The sequence below is a fragment of the Hemiscyllium ocellatum genome, chromosome 32 (genome assembly GCF_020745735.1).
Source record: "Hemiscyllium ocellatum isolate sHemOce1 chromosome 32, sHemOce1.pat.X.cur, whole genome shotgun sequence".
NCBI lineage: Eukaryota > Metazoa > Chordata > Chondrichthyes > Orectolobiformes > Hemiscylliidae > Hemiscyllium > Hemiscyllium ocellatum.
Window position 1 is genome coordinate 17,717,424 of NC_083432.1, and position 24,368 is coordinate 17,741,791.

Genomic DNA, 24,368 nt, shown 5'->3' on the forward strand with positions numbered 1-24,368 from the left:
ATGATCCCAAGAATGAAAGGCTTAACGTTTGAGGACTCTGGGTCTTTTCTTGATGGAGTTTAGAAGAATGAGGGGGATCTAATTGAAACTTACAGAATACTGAAAGGCCTGGATAGAGTGAATGTTGGGAAGATGTTCCCATTAGCAGGAGAGACTCGGAGCTGTCTGCACAACCTTAGAGTAAAGAGAAGACCCTGTAGAATGGAGATGAGGAGAAACTTCTTCAGTCAGAGAGTGCTGAGTCTACACAGTTCATTGCCACAGAAGGCTGTGGAGGCTAGATCATTGAGTTTATTTAAGATTGACATAGATAGACCCTTGATTGTCAAGGGGATCAAACGTTACAGGGAGAAGGTGGGAGAATGGAGTTGAGAAACTTATCAGTCATGATTGAATGGCAGAGCAGGCTTGATGGAATGAATTCCCAACTTCTGCTCCTATGTCTTATGATCTTATGGTCTAATTGCTTAAATACCTCAAGAGAACATTGGTGTAAAAATGCATTTGACCCAGGGGGAAAGAATTTCAGAAGAAAACTGAATTCACACTTAAAGAATATTTTTACTTTAAGAAGACACAGTCAGCCAATGGAGACCAGTGAGCCTGATATCGATGCTGGGCAAGTTGTTGGAGGGAATCCTGAGGGACAGGATTTACATGTATTTGGATAGGCAAGGACTAATTAGGGATAGTCGACATGGCTTTGTGCATGGAAAATCGTGTCTCATGAATTTCACTGAATTTTTTGAAGAAGTAACAAAGAGGATTGATGAGGGCAGATCGTTGGACGTAATCTATATGGATATCAGTAAGGCGTTTGACAAAGTTCCTCATGGTAGACTGGTTAGCAAGATTAGATCTCATTGGATGCAGGGAGGACTAGCTATTTGGATACAGAACTGGCTCAAAGGTGGAAGACAGAGGGTGGTGATGGTAGGTTGTTTTTCTGACTGGAATTCTGTGTCCAGTGGTGTGCCACGAGGATCGGATCTGGGTCATTTATATAAATGATTTGGATATGAACATAAGAGGTATAATTAGTAAGTTTACAGATGACACCAAAATTGGAGGTGTAGTGGACAGCGAAGAAGGTTACCTCAGAATGCAATGGGACCTTGATCAGATGGGCCAATGGGCTGAAGAGTGGCAGATGAAGTTTAATTTAGATAAATGTGAGGTGCTGCATTTTGGAAAGGCAAATCAGAGCAGGACTTATACACTTAATGGTAAGGTCCTGGGGAGTGTTGCTGAACAAAGAGACCTTGGATCCAGCTTCATAGTTTCTTGAAAGTAGTGTTGCAGGTAGATAGGTTAGTGAAGGAGGCATTTGGTATGTGTTCCTTTATTGGTCAGAACAATAAGTATAGGGATTGGGAAGTCATGTTGCATCTGTACAGGACATTGCTTCAGCCACTTTTAGAACATTGCGTGCAGTTCTGGTTTCCCTCCTATCAGAAGGATGTTGTGAAACTTGAAAGGGTTCAGACAAATTTTACAAAGATGTCGCCAGGGTTGGAAGGTTTGAGCTATAGGGAGAGGTTGAATAGGTTAGGGTTGTTTTCCCTGGAGCGTCAGAGACTGAGGGGTGACCTTATAAAGGTTTATAAAATCATGAAGGGCATGGATAGGGTAAATAGGCAAGATATTTTCCCAATGGTGGCGGAGTCCAGAACGAGAAGGTAAAGGTTTAGAGTGAAGGAGAAAGATTTAAAAGGGACCTCAGGGGCAACCTTTTCACACAGAGGGTGGTGTGTGCATGGAATGAACTGCCAGAGGAAGTGGTGGAGGCTGGTACAATTGCAGCATTTAAAAGGCATCAGGATTGATATATGAATAGGAAGGGTTTAGAGGGATATGGGCCAAATGCTGGCATATGGGACTAGATTAGGTTAGGATATCTGATCGGCTTGGATGACTTGGATGAACGGTCTGTTTCTATGCTGTACATCTCTAAGACTATGACTCTAGGTAAATAAATTGAGAGGCAGTCAACACCATCTGTGGAAGCAGTAGAAATGTTTCAGCTCAGAGCTGGTAAGAGGTGCAGGGACGGAAAAAACAGTGAAGAGTGGGGAAAGAGTTGAAAACTAGTCATGCTGGGAAGTTCCTGAAGAAGGGCTCATGCCCGAAACGTCAATTCTCCTGCTCCTTGGATGCTGCCTGACCTGCTGCGCTTTACCAGCAACACATTTTCAACACTGGGAAGTTACAGGGTTCTTACAGAAGAAGGATTTTTGGGGGCAATTTGGAGTTTCTTGAGTAAAGTTACAAATCTTATATGACAAGGAAGAAAATCTTTAAGATGACAGCATGAAAGAGCAATCTGAGCCGATGCAATATTATGAGAAACACAAGTTCAAACTAGCCTGCACTACATAAAGCCAGCTGCCCTTCTTAAAGGAAGGTGCATTTTCATGGAATAGGTGCTGAAGTCATTCTAAGATTGGAAAAGACACAAAATTTAAACAATATGCTACAATTCTACTCTTCCTGGTAAAGTAGCCAACCTCACAATTCCCCACATTATACTCCTTCCTTCAACTTTTTTACTCAGTCACTTAACACTTGTATATATCCATTTGCATCCTCTACACAACTACTTTTCCTTCCTGTCTTTGCATTATCAGCAAATTAGGCAACAATACAGCCAGTCTCTTTATCTAAGTCATTAATGTAGAACATAAATAGCCCCCATCATCGATCTCTAAGGCATTCTACTAGTTAGTTTGCCAACCTGATAAAACACTCCATTTATGTTAGCTGTCTGTTTGCTGATGGTTAGACAACCCTCTGCTAATACATTGGCCCAAAATCTTACATGTACCTTTTCAGTTGCACCTCATCAAATGCTTTTGGAAATCCTAATCCATTACTTTATTCATTCTTTTTCTCCTCCAAGTTTGTTACATCTTTAAGAACTTTCAATGCATTTGTCAAATGCAATTTTTCTTGCACAAAATCATTGTGATTTTTCCTGAATGTAATATGACTTTCTAAGTGCCTTGGTACAAGCTCCTTAATAATAGATTCTAACATATTCCCAATGACAGACGTTAAGACTACAATTTCTACCTTTCTCATTTCCTCTTTCCTTAAATATCGAGTCACAGTCATCGAGTTGTACAGCACACATCCCTCTAAACCTTCCTATTCATGTACCCATCGAAATGTCTTTTAAGTGTTGTCATTGTAGGAGACTCCACCATCTCCTCTGGCAGCTCATTCCATGCATGCATGATGCACTGAGTGAAAAAGTTGTTCTTATGTCCCTTTTAAATCTTTCCCTCTCACATTAGGCCTATGCCCTCTAGTTTTGGACTCCCCTACCCTAGGAAAAAGACCTTGGCTATTCATCCTATACATGTTCCTCATGATTTATAAATCTCTTTTGTAACTGTAGTGAGCAGAACTGAATACAATGTACAACATGTTGACCCCAGCAGAGATTTATTGAGTGCTAGGATGACTCGTATTTTCAGTTCAATTTTCAACTTTCAGTACAATTTAATATTTGGTTTACTTCACTCAGTGCCAGGTTGTATTGTTGCAATTGCTTCAAATTATTGTCAGTCGTCACCCCCAGCGACATTTATATTTTTTCTTCACATGATTTTCTTTTCATTTATATAATATTTTCCTCCTGGTATTTTTGGTGAGACAAGATAGGTCATGAATATTTCATTGCGTTAAAAATATGGCAATGGTGTGCCCTACTCAAACCATTAGTGAGCTGTAGAAAAATACAATCTCCTATATCTTTTGCTGTGGTTTTAGAGTTCCCACAGTAGTCTTGTAAATGCCAATTGGAATTAGGGAAAGGATCCATTTTCATATAAATGGTGTTTATTTTCACTGGCCGCCAATGTTTTGCCAATACAAAGTAAGGGCCTTGTGATTTTATTGCTGGTCTGTTAATCCGGAGATTCTGGGGACATGAGTTCAAATTCTGCATGGCAAATGGTGGGGAATTTGATTTCAGTAAAAATATGGGGTTAAGAATTAAGATGACAATTGTCAGAAAATTCCATTTGGTTCACCAATGCCCTTTAAGGGAGGAAACTGCCATCCTTACCTAGTCTGGACTACATGTGACTCCAGATCCACTGCAATGGAGCTGACTCTTAACTGCTCTCTGGGTAATTAAAGATGGGGAATAAATGCTGGATTAACCAGAGATGTCCTCATCCCATGAATGAATTTTAAAAGGTCCTGAAATTATATTAGAAATGGAGGATCTTCATGGGTAAAATTGAGCTTCTTGAGATGCTAGCAATTCTACACTGCAGCATCCCAATGATCATTTATGAAATGACTCCACTGACGGCAGAAATTCTAAATTTTGCAAGCTGTATTGAACATATTGGCAAGGTACCTTTGCAGATATTATGAGACTGAATTTACTGCCAACATGATGGTTAGGCTAAAGGCACTCACCATTATTTGTCTTCAAAGCAAATGGGATTTAATTATTTTGGTACGCGATGCCAAGACAAACTTCTTTAGTAGCAATTAGCCACCCACACCTGCCAGTGCAAAAGAAGCCTGTGAGATCACATACCAACTAGGTGCATTATTGGTACTGTGAATCCTCGCAAAGTCTCCAGTTTGTGTTTCCTCTTATCCCAGGTTAACCATCATCAGCATCAATATGTGGATAAGACTTAAAAAAAACTTTAAGTAAATCAAAATGATAGTAAGAGATACAATGCAAAAGCTCAACAATAACTTCATATTTATATATCTTTCCACATATAATCAGCTTTTAATGTTCCAGATTTCCAAGTATGTAACCCATTGGAGTATTCTACTGAGGTTCTAGATGTATCTTCAAATGTGGAGAAGGAATGTGGTAGATCCTGGACTAAATTATTGCCTTGTCTTGCTCCTACAGACTCTCCGTGCTGCTGGAAAAACCTATATGATCTTCTTTGTGGTTATCATTTTCATCGGGTCATTTTACCTGATCAACTTGATTCTGGCAGTGGTGGCAATGGCTTACGCTGAACAAAATGAGGCCACACGCCTGGAAGCTGAGGAGAAAGAGAAAGAGTTTCAAGAGATTTTGGAAAGCATAAAAAAACACCAAAAAGAACAAGAAGCTCTGGTACGTGCGCTACTTGCACTTTACCTATTTATTTGTGTGGGATGTTGTTGTACTTTTCTTTTCTCATGCCTGTGATGTACTAGGCAGATAAAGCATATGCTTTTGCCTGCTTTCATGTCTGGTTTATCATAAAATAGTCTCCAGCTTATCACCAGAAGTTGTTATTTGAGGTGTGATGCGCCACATCAAACATGGCTGACAGGAGACTCTCCTGCACTTACCACCTGCCACAGAGGTGCAGAAAGATTGACAGGCTGATAACCAAACTGTTTCGACCTCTTTGACCCTACTGTGGTGAACAGATCCTGAAGTGGGATATCAACCCAGAATATCTAGCCCACAGGTAAAGACACTACCAGTGTACCTCAAGACCACTCCTGTAAGGCTTCATATATTGCTGAGTTTTACTCCTCTGACCCATTGGTCTGAAAAGATGATGCTGGGCTGCCTATTCTGTAACAGTTGATACAACTGAAATCCAAGATGACCTCAGAGTCAACCACCTTGGGGTGACACTAGGGATGCAAATAGGTCATTGCCAGTGGAGCTGGCAGATTTCCATCAGTAAAGGACATTTAAATGAGCTGGGATCTTGGAGCAAACCAACAACTCCACGGTCACTTTTATTTTGTCAAGAATCTTTTCCAGATTTGTTAATTGAATTTAAAGGATCAAAGTGCCATAATTGAGATTCTTAGGATTATTAATCCATATTTCTAACCTGCTGAGAACATCTAGCATTTTGTTATTTTTGCTTGAGATTTCCACTATTTGCAATGCCCTTTGTGTCAATGAGATGAGTACAAATTGAAGACCAAATGCAAGATGCTGCTTGCTTTGTACAGTCCAACTCTTCAATGCTGAAACAAGCTGAATTGTGTTTTTGAACTTAACTTAATGAAATGATGTGTCTTTGCGCTGACAGCATATTGCACCAGTTAATGGCTTTTGCAGCAGGGCAAGTTACTCTTACTTAGCTTTTGCAAAATTATCACAAAATAATTTGCTGTTGGTAACAAGCAAATTCTGAAAGCCATTTAAATGATAAATATTTCCTGTGAATCTCTGGACAATATCTTGTACAATTCCTTACTGTGTTGGCCTCCTCTATAAAAAAAACCAAGAATATAAATCTGGACTATGCTTAAGAAGCATCCGAAGCCTCTATTCTTCCTACCAAACTGGATAACCTCACAGATGTGTCAGGCATAACCTCCCCTTGAAGCCATGGTGACTCCATTCTATTTTACCATGCACGTCCAAGTACTCTACAATCTCATCCTTAATAATGGACTCTAAACTCTAACCAACAACCAAGGTCAAAATTAGAAATATACTCTGTTCTCAACATCAACCTCCATAACTTTCGGGAGCACAAAGGAAGACAAAATTAATTTAAACTTCTCTTTTGTTGTTTTGCTAAGAAGCTGAAATGTATATTTCTCATTCTCCCCTCTCTAGTTACATGCCTCCAAAGAACACTCTGGTAGCCATTACTCGTTGTCAAGTGACAGAATGGAGAAGAAAAATGGCTCTGACAAACATCTCACTGAGGATGAGCACGGAGCTAAGGAAAGCGCGGGTCAACGACGGTCGCTAACAATTCCACAAACCAAACCATCGGTCATCATTACAATTAATGGAGTTGTTTCTCAAGATGGCGAAAGTGGCACAGCACCTAATGGCAGAGTTGTACCATCAACTATTACAAGCAAAGGGAACAGGAATGATGACGTAGGTACTTTTATTAACAGATTTGATTTTTCACACTGTTTGTGGTTCCATGATCTGGATCAGGATATATGAGTCAGGATGCATGTATAGAAGTTGTGATGCAGAATTGTGTCAATGCATCGGTTCAATTCCTGTATTGTCTGATGTCAGCATTGACACCCTGAGTTCTCAGCCTTGCCCTGTGTCTGGCATGTGGTGACTCTCAGGTTAAGCTTAATACCAGTTATCTCTCTTTGATGAGATACTAGCTGGTAATCCTCTGAGTCTACGGGCACTCCAGCAATAGTTACCGGAACAGTTGTAAAATTGCACAAGAGAGTGAAATGATGTTTTGGAAAATGGTAATATTTTGGATAATGCTGTGAGTGTGATTTGCAATAAAATTGTTCAACTTTATGAGAATAATCAATGCTCAGGTCTAGTTCTTTGCTTTGTCAAAAACAAAACTTTAAAACAAAATTGTGCTTTGTGTTATCAAGTGAAAATAAAATCCATACTTGTAGTACTAGGTCAAATTTAAACTTTTAATCTTTCCAGTTTTTAGTATCAGTGAACTTCTTGTCGTGGCTGACAATTGTCTGATTGATTCAAATCACAAAATGCATTCTTTTCAAAGGAAAACTGTTTTTTGCAAATTTACAAATTAACATGTCAAAGGATAAGATATTTTTTATTGGCACTGGCTTTGCTTTCTTATTGATGATGGTACATTTTCCTGGTCCCTTGTAGGTAGCTGGTATGGATATTGAAGATGAGACTTCTGGATCTAAACGTACCTCCACATTTCTGGAAGAACCACCACCACCAATGAGAGCCGGGAGTGTAGCTAGTATGTACAGCAGTGCCAGGCTGGATGGTAAGCTTTGTCTGAACTCTCGTTTAGTTTATTTAGCTGTTTAACTGGTTATTTAGTTCTTCCAGCATTTGACAAATCTGTAACCTATTTGATGAGGGCCAAAATCCAAAACAGACAAAAGCACTGACTGAAAGTAAAATCCTTCATGCCATTCTTTACAAGGTAATAGATGAATCAAATTAAAAAGCTGTTAGGTTGGTGCAAAAACCCACTGATTTGTGAATGTCCTTATAGGATTAAATAACCTGGCACCTTATCCAATCTACAATTTCTAATTCTCTTGTCAAACACAAATTGCAGGTTCTTTATACCTGCAGGACAACTCCGAGTTACCAATAATTGCTGCTTTTCCAATATTATCCATATTCTAGGAAGAAAGAAAACATTTAAACAGTGGAAGAACATATACAGACTGCCGCTTTAGAGAGTTTTGGGCAGTGAATTTACTAGTCCCTGAGAAAGATGGTGGAAGGAATGGGACAATTGGTGTTCTCTGTTTCTTGGATCTAATAGGGGTAGCTCAATACCTTCATTTTAACAATTCATTTATATAATTTCTGCAGGCAGTTGATTGATCATATAAAGATAGCCTGCCCGTCTTAATGAGGTGGTGTTTTGTGGCTGGAGCAGGTGCTGGGAGTCCTGTAGGATTCAAACCTGATTTGGAAAGTGTTAAGAACCAAAAGTAAAGAACAGCTAACCCTGGTAAAGAGCCAGCTCCTTGGTTATCTAACTCTCCCTTGAGATCTGGGTAGAGAGGATAGAAAGTAGCAAAGGCCTCCTGTAACTGGGGACAAAGGCAGTGGTGGAGGGGTCCGCCACACAGTGAAAAGTGGGAGCAGATAGCTCTGGAGATCAGCATCAACAGGATAGCCCCAAAAAATTGAAACAAATGCCCATGAAGCTAAAAGACTAACACGACTGTTCAAAATCAGCAAATACCATTCTTTTTATCAACTGAACCATTAATCTTAGCCACTGCTCAAATTACTGCAATCCCAATCACGCTACCAAAAATCTCTGTAAGATTAGTAGAGAGATGAGTGATTGGGGGGGTGTAAAAGTCACTAAATGGTAGAAGGCAAAGAAGAGAGTTGAGGAGAATTTCTTTTCATGCAGAGTGTGCTGACAGTCAGGAACTCTCAGGTTTAGTCAAAAGCTCTTGTTTAAGCCATAATTAGATATTCACTTAAGTTATCATAACCTCCAAATGTATGAGCCAAGAGCTGGAAAATGTGATAATGTAGTCAAATCTTTGTTGACTAGCATGGATATGATGGGCTGAATGCTCTCCTTCTGTGCTGTAAATGTCTGCAGATCTATGAGTGAAAACTCCCTCTGTGTTTACACTTTACCCTGTCCCCTAAGTGAACACTTCAATCTCTAGGAACAGTAGAAAGCTATTCTGAACTCCCAGTGGCTCACTTCCTTTTCCCTTTCAGACTGGGTAACTCTAACCTTAGACCTGATCCAAGCTAAAGCTAGGAAAATCTTCTAACTTCCATTATATCCTCATGAAGTGGAGTGCTAGATCCCATATGCATTCTTCTTGATGAGCAATAGACATTCTCTGTAAAACTCTGTTCTCTCTCTTTCTCTCAGAATCTTGCAAGTTGATCTATTTCTGTCAAGTGCAGCAATATTTAGAAAATCCTATTTCTAGTACTAGAACACCTTGCGACGGACTATTCCTCTCTCCACCCCTATCTCTAAGGCAATACAAATCACATTGGCCTGTATCCAGGCAGAAAAGCTAATTTGTTTTAACCTAAATCCCACCATCTCCATTCTGTCTTGGAGAAAACGTTTGGTTTAAGGCATAACTGATTACAAAATCAGACATTCTTAACACCTCCCTGTGAGGCTTGAAAAATACAAGTTTATCCACAACATTCGGGTTATTGTTTATCGTTGTGAATATCTTGTTCTCAGTAAATGAATCTGCTCCGCACTGCATCTGTACAAACAGGCCAGGGATCTTACCCAACAGAATTTATATTGCCTCCTTCACTACTTGCTTTTACCTTAAATAGTTTCTCGGACATAACAGGAGAAAGTGAGAACTGCAGATGCTGGAGATCAGAGCTGAAAATGTGTTGCTGGAAAAGTGCAGCAGGTCAGGCAGCATCCAAGGAGCAGGAGAATCAACGTTTTGGTCATGAGTCCTTCTTCAGGAAGGGCTCCTGATTCCTGAAGAAGGGCTCATGCCCGAAACGTTGATTCTCCTGCTCCTTGGATGCTGCCTGACCTGCTGCACTTTTCCAGCAACACATTTTCAGCTTGGACATAACAGACTTGTAAACTTTGTATTAGTCATGTTCACAAAATTATTACTTTGAGCCACAAACTTTGTATGTGTAACATTTGTCATGTTCATTAAATAATTACTTAGAGCCAATGTCCCAGACTCTTCCATCATTATCCTTGGGTATGTCTTGTCCCACTGGCAGGACATCAGAGATGGTGGGACATGGGTGTAGAGTTAGGAGGGAGTTGAACTGTAACTCCTCAACATTATAGTAGAGAGTGAATGTTTAATATGATGTATCAGTCAAGTGGCCCTGCTTGATCCTGGATGTTGTTGAGTTTCTTAAGTACAGTTGGGGTGGTATTTATACAGGCAAGTGGAAAGTATTTTATCAGTGTTGTTTATTGATGGCAGGCTTGCTTTAGAAAGTAACAAATGATTCACTCATCACAGAATGCCAACCTCTGACCTATTTTAGACATAATTTGTTTATCTAGTCATTTACGTTTCTGGTCATCGGTAACCCATAGGATGTTGATGAATGATAACATAATTGACTGTCAAATGGAGGTGGTTAGAATCTCTCTTGTTAAAGGTGGCTATTTCTTGCCACTTTTGTAGCATGGAAGCTACATACCATCCATCAGCCCAAGTACGAAGGCTGTCCAGGCCTTGCTATATGTGTCACAAACTGCTGCATCACCAGAGGAATTTTGAACGGAACTGAACACTGTATAATCCCACACAAGGTTTTGAACTTGCTGCATGCAAATCAACTGCTGCTTGTTCTACAGTACAATGGTGATGACATTTCAAAAGTATGTCATTGGCTGTAAAAGTTACAGGTCATCTATCATCTGGGTGACTCATCTTTTCCGGTACCTAAAGGCTTGCATTAAATGGAAATTGTTGGGAAAATAATTATCTATATACCGTTATGTAAAGACAGAAAGACTGTATGTTAGCTCCAAGAAGGCATAAAGTGTTATGAAAACAGCAAATATAATCGCTTCTCATTTATATCCTATAGAGCTGGAAGAAGCACAGCAACGTTGTCCTCCCTGGTGGTATAAATTTGCCAATACATTTCTAATCTGGGATTGCTGCCCGCTGTGGATAAAATTCAAAGAAATCTTGAAGATTATTGTGATGGACCCATTTGTGGATCTGGGAATCACTATTTGCATTGTGCTGAACACTCTCTTCATGGCAATGGAGCACTATCCCATGACTGAAACTTTTGAAAACATGCTCTCTGTTGGAAATTTGGTGGGTATTTGCACTCTTAACCGTGGAGCCACTATAATACAGAAGGTGGCTATTCAGCCTATCAATTCAGTGCCATCAATTGGTCCAATTTTCCTACCTGTTAGGTTAAAGGAATGTGAGTGCTGGGAAATCAATTCTGTGCCACAATCTGGCCATTTTAATGGATTATTACTCTTTTTTCTGTCCATCATTTTCATGAATTGAATCAAATGTCATGAAGCCAGCAACGGATACCTTGTACTGACTGGTTCATTTAGGATAGGTACACCAAGATATGTATAGTAACAGTACATTGGGTACAAGGGACTGGCGTGGGAGAGATAAGGAGAATCAACAGGATGGATAATTTTCATGCCAAGGACCTCAGGAGAGTCCAATGACAGAATTGGGTATGGAGGAGGGAATACCAGTGGGAGGCAACAGCGCAGGTTTGGAGGTTAAGCTGATTCAATGCAGTCCTCAAAAAAGTAAAATTTTAGCTTATGTTATCAATACAGCTGCTGAAGACCTTGAAGTGGAATGGACCCAGTTGATTAATTTATCAAGCAGGTCGATGTAACAACATTAGGTGGCTCACTTCAAATTTGTGAGCAGCCAGGCTCCTGTTTTAGGTACCCACCCATGGTGTGAAAAAGAAATATTCCCAAGCAATTTAGTTTTAGGATCAACACTTTTTCAAAAACTGGAGGACACCAGGTATCCCATTAAAGTAAGGATTTTAGTCATGATGTGGAGGTGCCGGTGCTGAACGGGGTGGACAAAGTAAAAATTACACAACATCAGGTATAGCTGAAAATGTGTTGCTGGTTAAAGCACAGCAGGTTAGGCAGCATCCAAGGAATAGGAAATTCGACGTTTCAGGCATAAGCCCCCAGAATTTCCTATTCCTTGGATGCTGCCTAACCTGCTGTGCTTTAACCAGCAACACATTTTCAGCTGTGATCTCCAGCATCTGCAGACCTCACTTTTTACCCACAACATCAGGTATAGTCCATCAGGTACTTTCAAATAAACCTGTTGGACTATAACCTGGTGCTGTGTGATTTTTAACTGTGCAGCATTTTGGGCATGATAAATAACTGCAATTCATTTTTAAGTGTATACCACGGATATGTTTTAGCTTATCTTAAAGCAGGTTATATATCTGAAGTTCTCTTTTCTTCCTGGCAGGTATTCACAGGGATTTTCACAGCTGAAATGGTGTTAAAATTGATAGCTCTAGATCCTTATTACTACTTTCAAGTTGGTTGGAATATATTTGACAGCATCATCGTGACTCTCAGCTTGGTAGAGCTAGGACTGGCTAATGTGCAAGGATTATCAGTGCTTCGTTCATTCAGATTGGTTTGTATCCGAAGGTCTGCATGTGCTAAATGTCAAAGCCTAAATATGTACGTTTCCCACTAGTTTACCAGAAGTCTCCAGTTGTTTTGTACACATTTAGTCTGACACTGTTAATTTTTCTGTAGAAAGATCTTTTGAACATCTTTAATTTAATGCATGATCATAGTTGCTCCTAGTGAAAAATCCCATATGGTGGGAGTACATATCGAAATTTAGACCAGTACATTTATGAATGAAACTTTAACCTGAATAACACAGGTTAACAATAAATTAAGCTACAGAGTGAGTATGTTTATCTCTGTGTCTGGCATTATGATTATTATCAATGAGTGCCTAATTTGAGTTTTTATTCCTTCCTCTAGGACAGTGATCACAACTGCCTAACATTTAACATAGCCTTAGAGAGGGAAAGGAGCAGTTACTGAGGGAAGATATTTAATTGGGGAAAATTAAATTATGACGCTATCAGACAGAATTTGGGGAGTACAGACTGGGAGCAATTGTTCCACAGAAAGGGCACAACAGACATGTGGAGACTGTTTAAGGAGCAGTTGTTGCGAGTGATGCATACATTTATTCCTCTGAGACAGGTAAGAAGGGGCAAGATTAAGGAACCTTGAATGACGAGAACAGAGGAGCTTCTCGTCAAAAGGAAGAAAGCAGCTTACCTAAGGTGGAGAAAGCAAGGATATAGCACAGCTTTAGAGGATTACAGACTTGCTAGAAAGAAGCTCAGAATTGGACTGAAGATAGCCAGGAGGGGGCATGAAAAAGGCTTGGCAAATAGGATTAGGGAGAACCCAAAGGGATTTTACTCATACGTGAGGGATAAGAGAATTATCAGAGAGAAGGTAGGGCCGATCAGGGATAGCGTAGGGAACATGTGCGTGGAGTCTGAGCAGATAGGGGAAGCCCGAAATGAGTATTTTGCTTCAGTTTTCTCTAAGGAAAGGGACCTTGTTGTGAATGAGAACTTTGAGGAGCTGGGATACAGGCTTGACCAGATCATGATTGATGAAGTTGATGTGCTGGAAATTTTGGAAAACATTAAGATTGATAAGTCCCCAGGGCCAGACCAGATTTATCTTAGGCTGCTCCAGGAAGGGAGAGAGAGGTTGCTAAGCCGTGGGTGAAGATCTTTGCCTCCTCACTCTCCACAGGAGTTGTACCGGAGGATTGGAAGGAGGCAAATGCTGGTCCTCTTTTCAAGAAGGGTAATAGGGAAATCCCTGGCAATTACAGACCAGTCAGTCTTATGTCTGTGGTCAGCATAATTTTGAAAAGAATTCTGAGGGATAGGATCTATGACTATTTGGCAAAGCATAGCATGATTAAAGGCAGTCAGCATGGCTTTGTGAAGGGGTAGGTCATGCCTCACAAATCTTATTGAGTTCTATGAAGAGGTGACAAGACAGGTCGACGAAGGTTGAGCAGTGGATGTGGTGTAAATGGACTTCAGCAAGGCATTTGATAAGGTTCCTCATGGTAGGCTCATTCATAAATTCAGGAAGTATGGGATACAGGGAGATTTGGCTGTCTGGATTCAGAATTGGTTGGCTCACAGTGATTGTAGACAGAAATTATTCTGCCAGGAGGTCAGTGTTGAGTGGGATCCTGTTCTTTGGCCTCTACTCTTCATAGTTTTTTTAAATGACTTGGACGAGGAGGCTGAGAGTTGGGTTAGTAAATTTTCAGATGACACTAAGGTTGGAGGTTTCATTGATAGTATCGAGGGCTATTGCAGGCTGCAGCACGACATGGACAGGATGCAGAGCTGGGCTGAGAAATGGCAGAAAGAGTTCAACCTGGATAAATGCAAAGTGATGCATTTTGGAAGGTTGAACTCGAATGCCGAAAATAGGATTAAAGACAGGATTCTTGGCAATGTGGAGGAACAGAGGGATCTGGGTATGCAAGTACATGGATCCCAAGTTGCCACCCAAGTGGATAGGGTGTTTTGGCCTTCATTAACAGGGGGATCGAGTTTAAGAACCGCGAGGTTTTGCTACAGCTCTACAAGTCGCTGGTGAGACCACACTTGGAATATTGTGTCCAGTTCTGGTCGCCCTACTATAGGAAAGATACAGAGGCTTTGGAGAGGGTGCAAAGAAGGTTTACCAGGTTTCTGCCTGGACTGGAGGGCTTGCCTTATGAAGAAAAGTTGAAAAAGCTCAGACTTTTCTTTCTGGAGAGAAGGAGGAAGAGAGGAGACCTGATCGAGTATACAAGATAATGAGAGAAATAGATAGAGTCAATAGCCAGAGACTTTTCCCCAGGGCAGGATTGACGGGTACGAGGGGTCATAGTTTTAAGATCTTAGAAAGGTATAGAGGAGATGTCAGAGGTAGGTTCTTTACGCAGAGAGTTGTGAATGCATGGAATGTGTTGCCAGTGGTGGTGGTGAAAGCAGAGTCGTTAGGGACATTTAAGCAACTGCTGGACAGACACATGGAGAGTAGTGAGCTGAGGGGTGCGTAGGTTAAGTTATTATATTTTACGTTAAGATTAAACCTCAGCACAAATCATGGGCCAAAGGGCCTGTTTTGTGCTGTACTTTTCTATGTTCTATATTCGATATTCTAATCATTGAAAACTGAGTTCAGACTGGCTAACTACTGTGCTTTGAGCGTAAACTGCATCTGCTCGTCGGACTCACAGCCAAATCCCAACTTTCTATGTATTGGGAATGTAGGCCATTCTGATCTTGATGTGGCTACATGAGCTCAGGACTTGCTCCAGCTAACTGACTTAGAATGAGAGCTCCTGAGGGCACCATCAGATACGCACTTCAGATCATCTGACCTATTTTGCCACACAATATTTCCATGCTGAATTACTAATGAGATAGTGAAAATTTCAGAACTGTGCACAAGAAGTTAACTATCAACTGTATTGGTGCCAATGAAGCTGTCATTCCAGCTTAACATTTTCACTGAATCTGGAGAAAGGAAGAAAAGCCTAAATTAGGAACTAATTGATTCCATGTTGAATAATCAGCATCACTCAAATGATTTCACTGAAGAATTACCAAAGGTCCCTCCATTCTAGTTCTTACACTTAGTTTCAAAGACACTTTTAGTTGCTTTCAGTAAATCTGTTTTTGTTGTAACAAGAGTAGAAAATTAGACAATATTTGTTTTTCTTTCCAATTTTCAGCTGAGAGTTTTCAAACTTGCAAAGTCTTGGCCCACTCTGAACATGCTGATCAAGATCATTGGGAACTCGGTGGGTGCACTGGGGAATCTGACACTCGTCCTTGCCATTATCGTTTTCATCTTTGCTGTGGTTGGAATGCAGCTCTTCGGCAAGATGTACAAGCAATGCGTTTGTAAGATTTCAGATGAATGCACCCTCCCACGGTGGCACATGAATGACTTCTTTCACTCGTTTCTGATTGTGTTTCGCATTCTTTGTGGAGAATGGATTGAGACGATGTGGGATTGCATGGAGGTAGCAGGACAACCCATGTGTCTCATCGTTTTCATGTTGGTCATGGTGATTGGTAACCTGGTGGTAAGTCTTTCACTCTTTCTCATCTTCAATTTGCTTCAGTCAGACAGATGAATGAGATAACTTCTGAAGAATTATGTTCATTTAATAAGAATTCCTTGTAGTGGATTTTGGGTACAAATTTACTGCCTGTTATTCTCTTTTAACCTTTAAAACTAAATAGACCTTGATATATCAAATGTTTTCTCTGTCTTCTGAGGATACTGTAATCTTCCCATCTTCCACTCGTTAATTTTTCTTGCACTGTTTTTGGACTGCTGGAATAAATATGTATAAAATGTTGATACCAGTAATTCTCTGATGAAAATGTGTTGCTGGAAAAGCGCAGCAGGTCAGGCAGCATCCAAGGAGCAGGAGAATCGACATTTCGGGCATGAGCCCTTCTTCAGGAATCAGGAGCCCTTCCTGAAGAAGGGCTCATGCCCAAAACGTCGATTCTCCTGCTCCTTGGATGCTGCCTAACCTGCTGCGCTTTTCCAGCAACACATTTTCAGCTCTGACCTCCACCATCTGCAGTCCTCACTTTCTACCAGTAATTCTCTGTGTAGTTTACTGAGAAACAAGACAACCTCTGAGAAGTTAAAAGGAAATACAGATTTCCTAGACAGAATTCAGAACCTATATTACAAGAAGAAATCAATCAGGATCTTGTTACACCTGAACATTCAGACTCGGAATTCCGACTGGTCAGTCGCAGTGTCAAGGAGATTTCATATCCTATGATAGCTCATTCCCCTCTTTCAATTGTTTTCTCCAAGTCATTTACATAGGAAAATTGGAACAGTTTGCATCTATTTCAATTTACTTGAGCCTGTAACCATTCACTATTCATCTAGAACGTAGCTGATCCTTTCCTTACCAGGGGTGGTGATATAATGGTAATGTGAATTTGCTTGTAATTCATATCGCTGTTAAGGCTATCAAACCATAGACCATACGATATAGGAGCAGAATGAGGCCCATTTGGCCCATTGAGTCTACTCCACCATTCTATATTGCAGATATGTTTCTCAGCCTCATTCTCCTGTCTTCTGCATGTAACCTTTGATTTCCTTACCAATTAAGAACCTACCAATGTTTTAAATACATTCAATGACTTGGCCTCCACAGCCTTCTTTGATAATGAGTTCACAGATTTACCATCCTCTGACTGAAAAAATTCCTTCTCATCTCAATTCTGGAGGTTATCCATTTTGAGGCTGTGCCCTCTGGTTCTATTCTCACCTACTAGTGGACGCACCTCCTCCATGTTCACTCTACCCAGGCCTCTCTGTATTCAATGAGACTCCCCCCTCATTCTTCCAATGAGCACAGACCCAGAGTCCTCAACTATTCCTTATATGACAAGTCTTTCATCCTCGGATCATTCTTGTAAACCTCTTTAGGTTCTCATCCAAGACCAGCACATCCTGCCTTAGATACAGGACCAAAATCTGTTCACAATATTCCAAATGTGGCCTGACCAGAGCATTATCACAAACCAGATGCCCCCTCATCCCAGACCCATAGTCTCGCTACCCGGAATACCAACTTAGAGATTAGCCAAGGATCTACACCAAAGACTAAAATACTTAGTAGAAGACTCATGGCACTCAAACCACTCCATTCAAGAATTCCTGAAGACCCTCAAAGACACCAAGATAGAAGAGGATGAAATAATGGTCTCCTTTGATGTAGAATCCCTATTCACATCCATCAGCATCAACCCAGCCAAGGAAACAATGACTACGCTATTAGAAGAACCAAAGACACATACACCAAATACTTCATCAGCAAGGACAATATCGTCATGCTAGTAGAGCCACCCACTTCACCTTCAACAACAACACCTGTGGACAAATCAACAGAACACCCATGGGACCTCCGATATCAGGGTTCTTAGCAGAGGCAGTAATGCAGAGACTCGAACAAACAGCTCTGCCAATCATCCAATGTAAACTTTGGATCCCCTATATGGATGACACATTTGTCATCACTAAACAAAACAAATTAGAGGAAACCTTCAAGACCATTAATAATACCCTTATTGATTCACTGATGACGAGGAAAACAACACCAAACTGCCATTCCTAGATGTCACAATAGACCGAACAGCCAATGGGGAACTTCAAACCAGTGTCTAGAGGAAAACAGCACAAACGAACCGAATGCTGAACTACAGAAGCAATCATCCCAACATCCACAAGCAAAGCTGCATTAAAACATTATTTCAATGAGCACCATACACTACAGCATAGAGGAGCTATGAAGAACACAGGAAAATCACCTATACAGTGTAATTAAAAAGAACGGATACACAATGAACATAGTCCACCAATTCCTCAGCAACAAACCCAAACAAGCAGGCAAAATGTACCTAGAAACCCTAGCCACTCTCCCTTATATCAAAAACATCTCAGAAATGACTGCCAGACTATTCAGACCTCTTGGTATCATGGTGGCTCACAAACGCATCAACACATTAAAACAGCTGCTAATGTACTTGAAAGACCCTATACAGGCAACAAGCAAAACTAATGTAATTTACAAAATACCTTGCAAGAACTGTAACAAGCACTACATTGGACAAACAGGCAGAAAACTAGCCACCAGGATACATGAACATCAACTAGCCAAAAAAAGACATGACCCACTCTCACTAGTATCTTTACATACAGATGAGGAAGGACACCACTTCGACTGGGACAAGACATCCCAGGACAAGCCAAACAGAGACACGCACAAGGATTCTTAGACACATGGCATTCCAACTGGAACTCTATCAACAAACACATTGACTTGGATCCCATTTATCACTCCCTGAGAAAAAGAACATCACCTTTGGAAATGACGCAACCAACCCAAGGGAACCTAAACACAGAAATAAAAAGCAGGCCATGACACCAGTGCTTCACCGGAGGCTCACTGATGATGTTATGGTGACAAAATGTCTGAAAACATATCTTCCAGCTCAGCGAGCAAACTTACATCCAGAGTATTATTTAACCTGAGCATTACTCCCTGCTCTTGTATCCAAGCTCTCTCAAAATTAATGCTAACATTGCAATTACCTTTCAAACTACCAACTGAACCAATGTTAACCTGAAGAGAATCCTGAACCGGGACTCATAAATCCCTTTGTGCTTCAGATTTCCAAAGCCTTTCCCTTTTTAGAAAATAGTCAAGTCTCTATTCTTCCTACAAAATGCATAGCTTCACATTTTCCTCACATTGTATTCCATCTGCCACTTCTTTGCATACTCTCCTAGCCCTACCAAGTCCTTCGCCCAGCCTCTTTAATACTACCTTTCCCTCCACTATCTTTGTGTCATCTTAGCAACAACACACTCATTTCCTTCGTTCAGATCGTTAATGTATAACATGAATAGCTGTGGCCCAAACACTGACCCCTGTGGAACTCCACTATTCACCTCTGCCATCCTGACAAAGACCCCTTTATCCCTACTCTCCACCTTCTGCCAGTCAGCCAATCCTTGATCCATGCCAGCACCTTGATCCATGCCAGTACCTTGACGCAAATATCATGACCTCTTATAACATTAGCTCTTAGCACACCATGGAAGCTCAGATTCCATGATAATGATCACGACACTAACAGAATGTCGTAAAAATCCATCTGGCCATATGTGTCTTTAAGAAGGTTGTGGTGTGCTACTTTCTTGAACTGCTGCAATCCATGTTTTGTAGCCCATACTGCTGTTGGAAGGCAATCCCAGGTTTGGACTTGGTAACAGTGAAGAAATAACAATATAGATCCAAATCATAATTGTGTGGTTTGCAACATACAGTTGGTAGTGCCCCCATATCTCTTGGACTGCCCTTGTCCTCCAAGCTAATAAATACCACTGGTTTGTAAAGTGGTATCAAAGAAGCCTTGGTGAGTTACTACAGGTCATCTTATAAATAATGCACATTTGCTGCACTGCATGTCGATATTTGAGGGAATGAACGTTGGAGGTGGTGAATAGGGTACTGATCAAATGGCTGTTTTGTACTGGGTGATGTCCAGCATCTCAGAATGTCAGTGAAGCTATGTTATTCTAGGTAAGTGGAGATTATTTCATCACAATCATGACGTGTCCCTTGTAGGTGATGGAAATGCTTTGGCGATGAAAATGAATTACATTCCACAAAATTCCCAACCTCTGATCTGCCGGTTTGCCATTATGTCCAGTTCAGTTTATGAGCAATGGTGAGCCACAAGATGTTGATGGTAGGGAATTCAGTGACAGAAATGCCATCGAGTATCAAGGAGGGATGCTTAGATTCTCCCTTGGAAATGGTCTTTGCTTGATACCTATACAGCACAAATTTTAATTTTCTCTTATCAGATCAGGCTTGAGTAGTGCTTTGATGTTGCTGCATGGAGACACAACTAGACTAGATTCCCTACAGTATGAAAACAGGCCCTTCGGCCCAACAAGTCCACACCGACCCTTTGAAGATTAATCCACCCAGATCCATTCCCTTACCCTATATTTACCCCTGACTAACGCACCTAACACTGTGGGCAATTTAGCATGGCCAATTCACTTAAGCTGCACATCTTTGGATTGTGGGAGGAAACCAGAGCACCTAGAGGAAACCCACTCTCATGGGCAGAATGTGCAAACTCCACACAGACCGTTGCCCAAGGTGGGACACAGACCCGGGTCCCTGGCACTGTGAGGCAGCAGTGCTAACCACTGAGCCACCATGCCACCCCATACCAACTACTTTTGTATCTCAGTAATTGTGAATGGTATTGAACACAATCATCAGTAAAGCTTCAATTTCTGACTTCAGGTGCAGCACTATAGCAACTTTGGAAAGTTCCTTCAATGTCACTTTACAAACCTGTGACATCTAGAACAACAAAGGGCAACTGACATAAAAGGACACAACCAGTGGCAGTTTCCCTCCAAGCAATCTCCCTTCCTGGATTTAGAATATTATCATGATTCCTTCACTACTGCTGGGTGAAACTGTTTACATTTTCTCTCTATCAGTACTGAGAGCATACCTATACCACATTGGCTGCAGTGACTGCACAAGCAGGCTCACCAATGATATGCTTTATTAGATGAGCACCACTGCTGGATGATATAGTCTGAGTGCTTCCCTGCTTTTAGTCCACTTTACTCTGTTATAACGTCACAGACTTACACAGTCCGAAATCTCTACTCACTTATGTTCCTGCTACCCTGCATTGAACTCTTTTGTACTGGATCAACTGCTTAGCTAACAGAGTAACGTGGAAATATTTTAGACTAGATTACTTAATTAATAGAAGTGTTTTTTTTCAGACAAGAATATCATGATGTCCTTTAACTACCTTAAAAGTACACTGTCCATCTGGTTTGTAATCTATTCAATCATGCAACAACACCCACCTTCTCAAGGGCATTTCAAAATGGGGAAGAAGCACAGGCACAACAAATTAATTAAAAAAGCACCCACCCATTCATCAGCCTTGGTTCCTTTTCCTTCAATAATTCTAGCTGTGGCTTAATTGGAATTACTTTCACTTTCGAGGAAGACAGCGAAAGAAAATACTGTGTGAAAGTGGAAAGTGGAATTAGGTCAATGCTTGGGGGACTAGGAGAGAATCAGAAGGTTTACTTAGCAGGAGGTTTGAACTGAAGGCACAACCTGGCGGGATTGGATTTGGAATCAATATTGCAGCCTCCCTGGAGCATTCCATCTCAACTGTATAACACTTTGCCTCCACCTCTAGCTTATCTGTTTTGCTGGTGAGACAGAACATACCAATGGATGGTACTAGAGGGTTCTGAGATAGTGAGGAGAAAGTGAGGACTGCAGATGCTGAAGATCAGAGCTGAAAATGTGTTGCTGGAAAAGCGCAGCAGGTCAGGCAGCATCCAAAAATGCTCTTTGGGTGCTGCCTGACCTGCTGCGCTTTTCCAGCAATACATTTTTGGTTCTGAGATAGTGGCTAGTAAGTTAGAATTCTCTGAATCTGACTGTATGAGGTTGTATAACGATTCTCTGAGGCAGTGCTCCTAACTTTGTTACTCGTGCAAAGATGTTCTAAGGAGGTCTTCAAAGGGTCAAGTGTGTTGGCAAAGACTTTTGCTATGTTCTGATTTAGATTAGATTCTCTACAGTGTGGAACCAGGCCCTTTGGCCCAACAAATCTACAACGCCCCTCCAAAGAGAAACCCACCCAAACCCATTCCCCTATGCTATATTTATCCCGACTATCACTGTGGGCAATTTAGCATGGCCAGTTCACCTGACTTGCACATCTTTGGATTGTGGGAGGAAACCGGAGCACCCGGAGGAAACCCATGCAGACACAGGGAGAATGTGCAAACTCCACACAGACAGGCGAGAATTGAACCCAGGATCCTGGTGCTGTGAGGCAGCAGTGCTAACCACTGAGCCACTGATACTTATCCTACTTGAAAAAAATATTCAATTTGTTTGAAGAAATCATGAGCCAATATGTTCATCCCATACTTGAAAGCTTAGATTTAGGTGAAAAAAAGGATGCCAATGCCGTTGGGTGAATGATAAGCACTAACTGAACGATGTCAAGATAGGTATGAGTTGAGTGTGAGTCAGGTCCTCCATTAACCTGAAGTTTTTTTGGAGCATGGCATTTCTTATTAGTGATTTCTCCTTTAAGTTGGAGGACTTTTGCAAATGACGTAGCTATGAGATAAAGGAGGAATCACATTATTTTGATACAACTTAAGTAGTCGAATATGATTTGGGAGCAGAATAATATCTAGTATATGCAAAAATTGTTTGATTTTAAAATGGAATTTAAAAAACTGAATGTTCAGCTTCTACATACTGATTTACATTTATTGCAGTCGAACAGAGAAAACCTTGAAACTCAACTTGTGGCATCATATAATTCATTCCATTACATTATACTAAAGTCAATATTCAACTGTTGTAGTTAGGACCATTTTCACTCTCTTCTCATCTCTTTCAAATCCTCCCCTTCACTGTGCTGAGGTTCTTAACTGATGCACTAGATTTCAAGGTCACTTTGCACTCAAGTTTGGTGTCTGTGCTACTAACAAGTCCTGCACATGTTCATGATGCAGACCCATTTCTTCTTTGTAGGATGTGGCCTCAGAAATGGAAGCAGATGTTAGAACAGGTCTGTCTAGGCCAAACAGTCACATTAATGTCAATGTTCAAATATTGCATTAAAAGCGGACACGTACAACCCAGAATAATCGTGCCATTGGAGCAAGTTGAATGTAGCAAGTCATTACCTCCTTGGTATGGTTCTCAGTAAGAACGTGTAAGAATCTGCTGTAAAGTCTAAAGTGAAAAGTCTCAAAGTCTGAAGCTGCACAATGGCTATAAACTACCGAAGCATTTAAACACCCTGAGGGAGAATTACTGTTGAAAAGTGTGGCACTGGAAACGCACAGCAAGTCAGGCAGCATCCGAGGAGTAGGAGAATCGACGTTTTGGGCCAGAGCCATTCCTGATGAAGAGCTTATGCCTGAAATGTTGATTCTTTTGCTCTTCAGATGCTGTCTAATCTGCTGTGCTTTTCCAGTGCCACACTTTTCAACTCTGATCTCCAACATTTTCAGTCCTCACTTTCTCGTGAGGGAGAATTACTGTCAATCAAGCATATCAATGTGATTAGATTACCTTTAGAACTGTCAATTAGTGAGATAGGTGTAACCATTAATTACAACAGCTATTGTATCATTTTAATTAGCCAATAGATTCTCTATTAGTAACAGTGCCTTCAGCTGCCTAGCCCTCATGCTCTGGAATTCAGTTAGAGTCATACAGTCATAAAGTCATAGAGATGTACAGCATGGAAACAGACCATTTGGTCCAACTAGTTCGTGCTGACTAGATATCTTAAAGTAATCTAGTCCCATTTGTCAGCACTTAGCCCATATCCCTCTAAATCCTTCCTATTCATGTACACATCCAGATGCCTTTAAAAAGCTGTTATTGTACCAGCCTCCTCCACTTTCTCTGGCAGCTCATTCCATACACGCACCATCCTTTGCGTGAAAAAGGTCCCTTATAAATCTTTCCCCTTTCACTCTAAAGCTATGCCCTCTGGTTCTGGATGTCCCTAACCCAAGGAAAATATGCTCTCTATTTACCCTATCCATGCACATCATGATTTTATAAGCCTCTATAAGGTCAGCTGTCAGCCTCCAGTGTACCAGACAAAACAGCTCCAGCCTATTCAGCCTCTCCCTATAGCTCAAATTCTCCAAACCTGACAACATCTTTGTAAATCTTTTATTAACCCTTTCAAGTTTCACAATATTCTTCCTATTGGAGGGAGACCAGAATTGCACACA

General features: G+C 40.9%; 1 protein-coding gene across 1 annotated transcript in view; it reads left to right on the forward strand.

The window, feature by feature from the left end:
• The window catches only part of LOC132830724 (sodium channel protein type 4 subunit alpha-like), a 199,848-nt gene that overhangs the window by 107,278 nt on the left and 68,202 nt on the right, over nt 1-24,368 (forward strand). The window contains exons 11-16 of the mRNA XM_060848557.1: nt 4,892-5,104; nt 6,566-6,838; nt 7,568-7,694; nt 10,973-11,211; nt 12,382-12,555; nt 15,712-16,068. Of these exons, the coding sequence (XP_060704540.1) occupies nt 4,892-5,104; nt 6,566-6,838; nt 7,568-7,694; nt 10,973-11,211; nt 12,382-12,555; nt 15,712-16,068 (1,383 nt within the window). The remainder of the gene's footprint in view (nt 1-4,891; nt 5,105-6,565; nt 6,839-7,567; nt 7,695-10,972; nt 11,212-12,381; nt 12,556-15,711; nt 16,069-24,368) is intronic.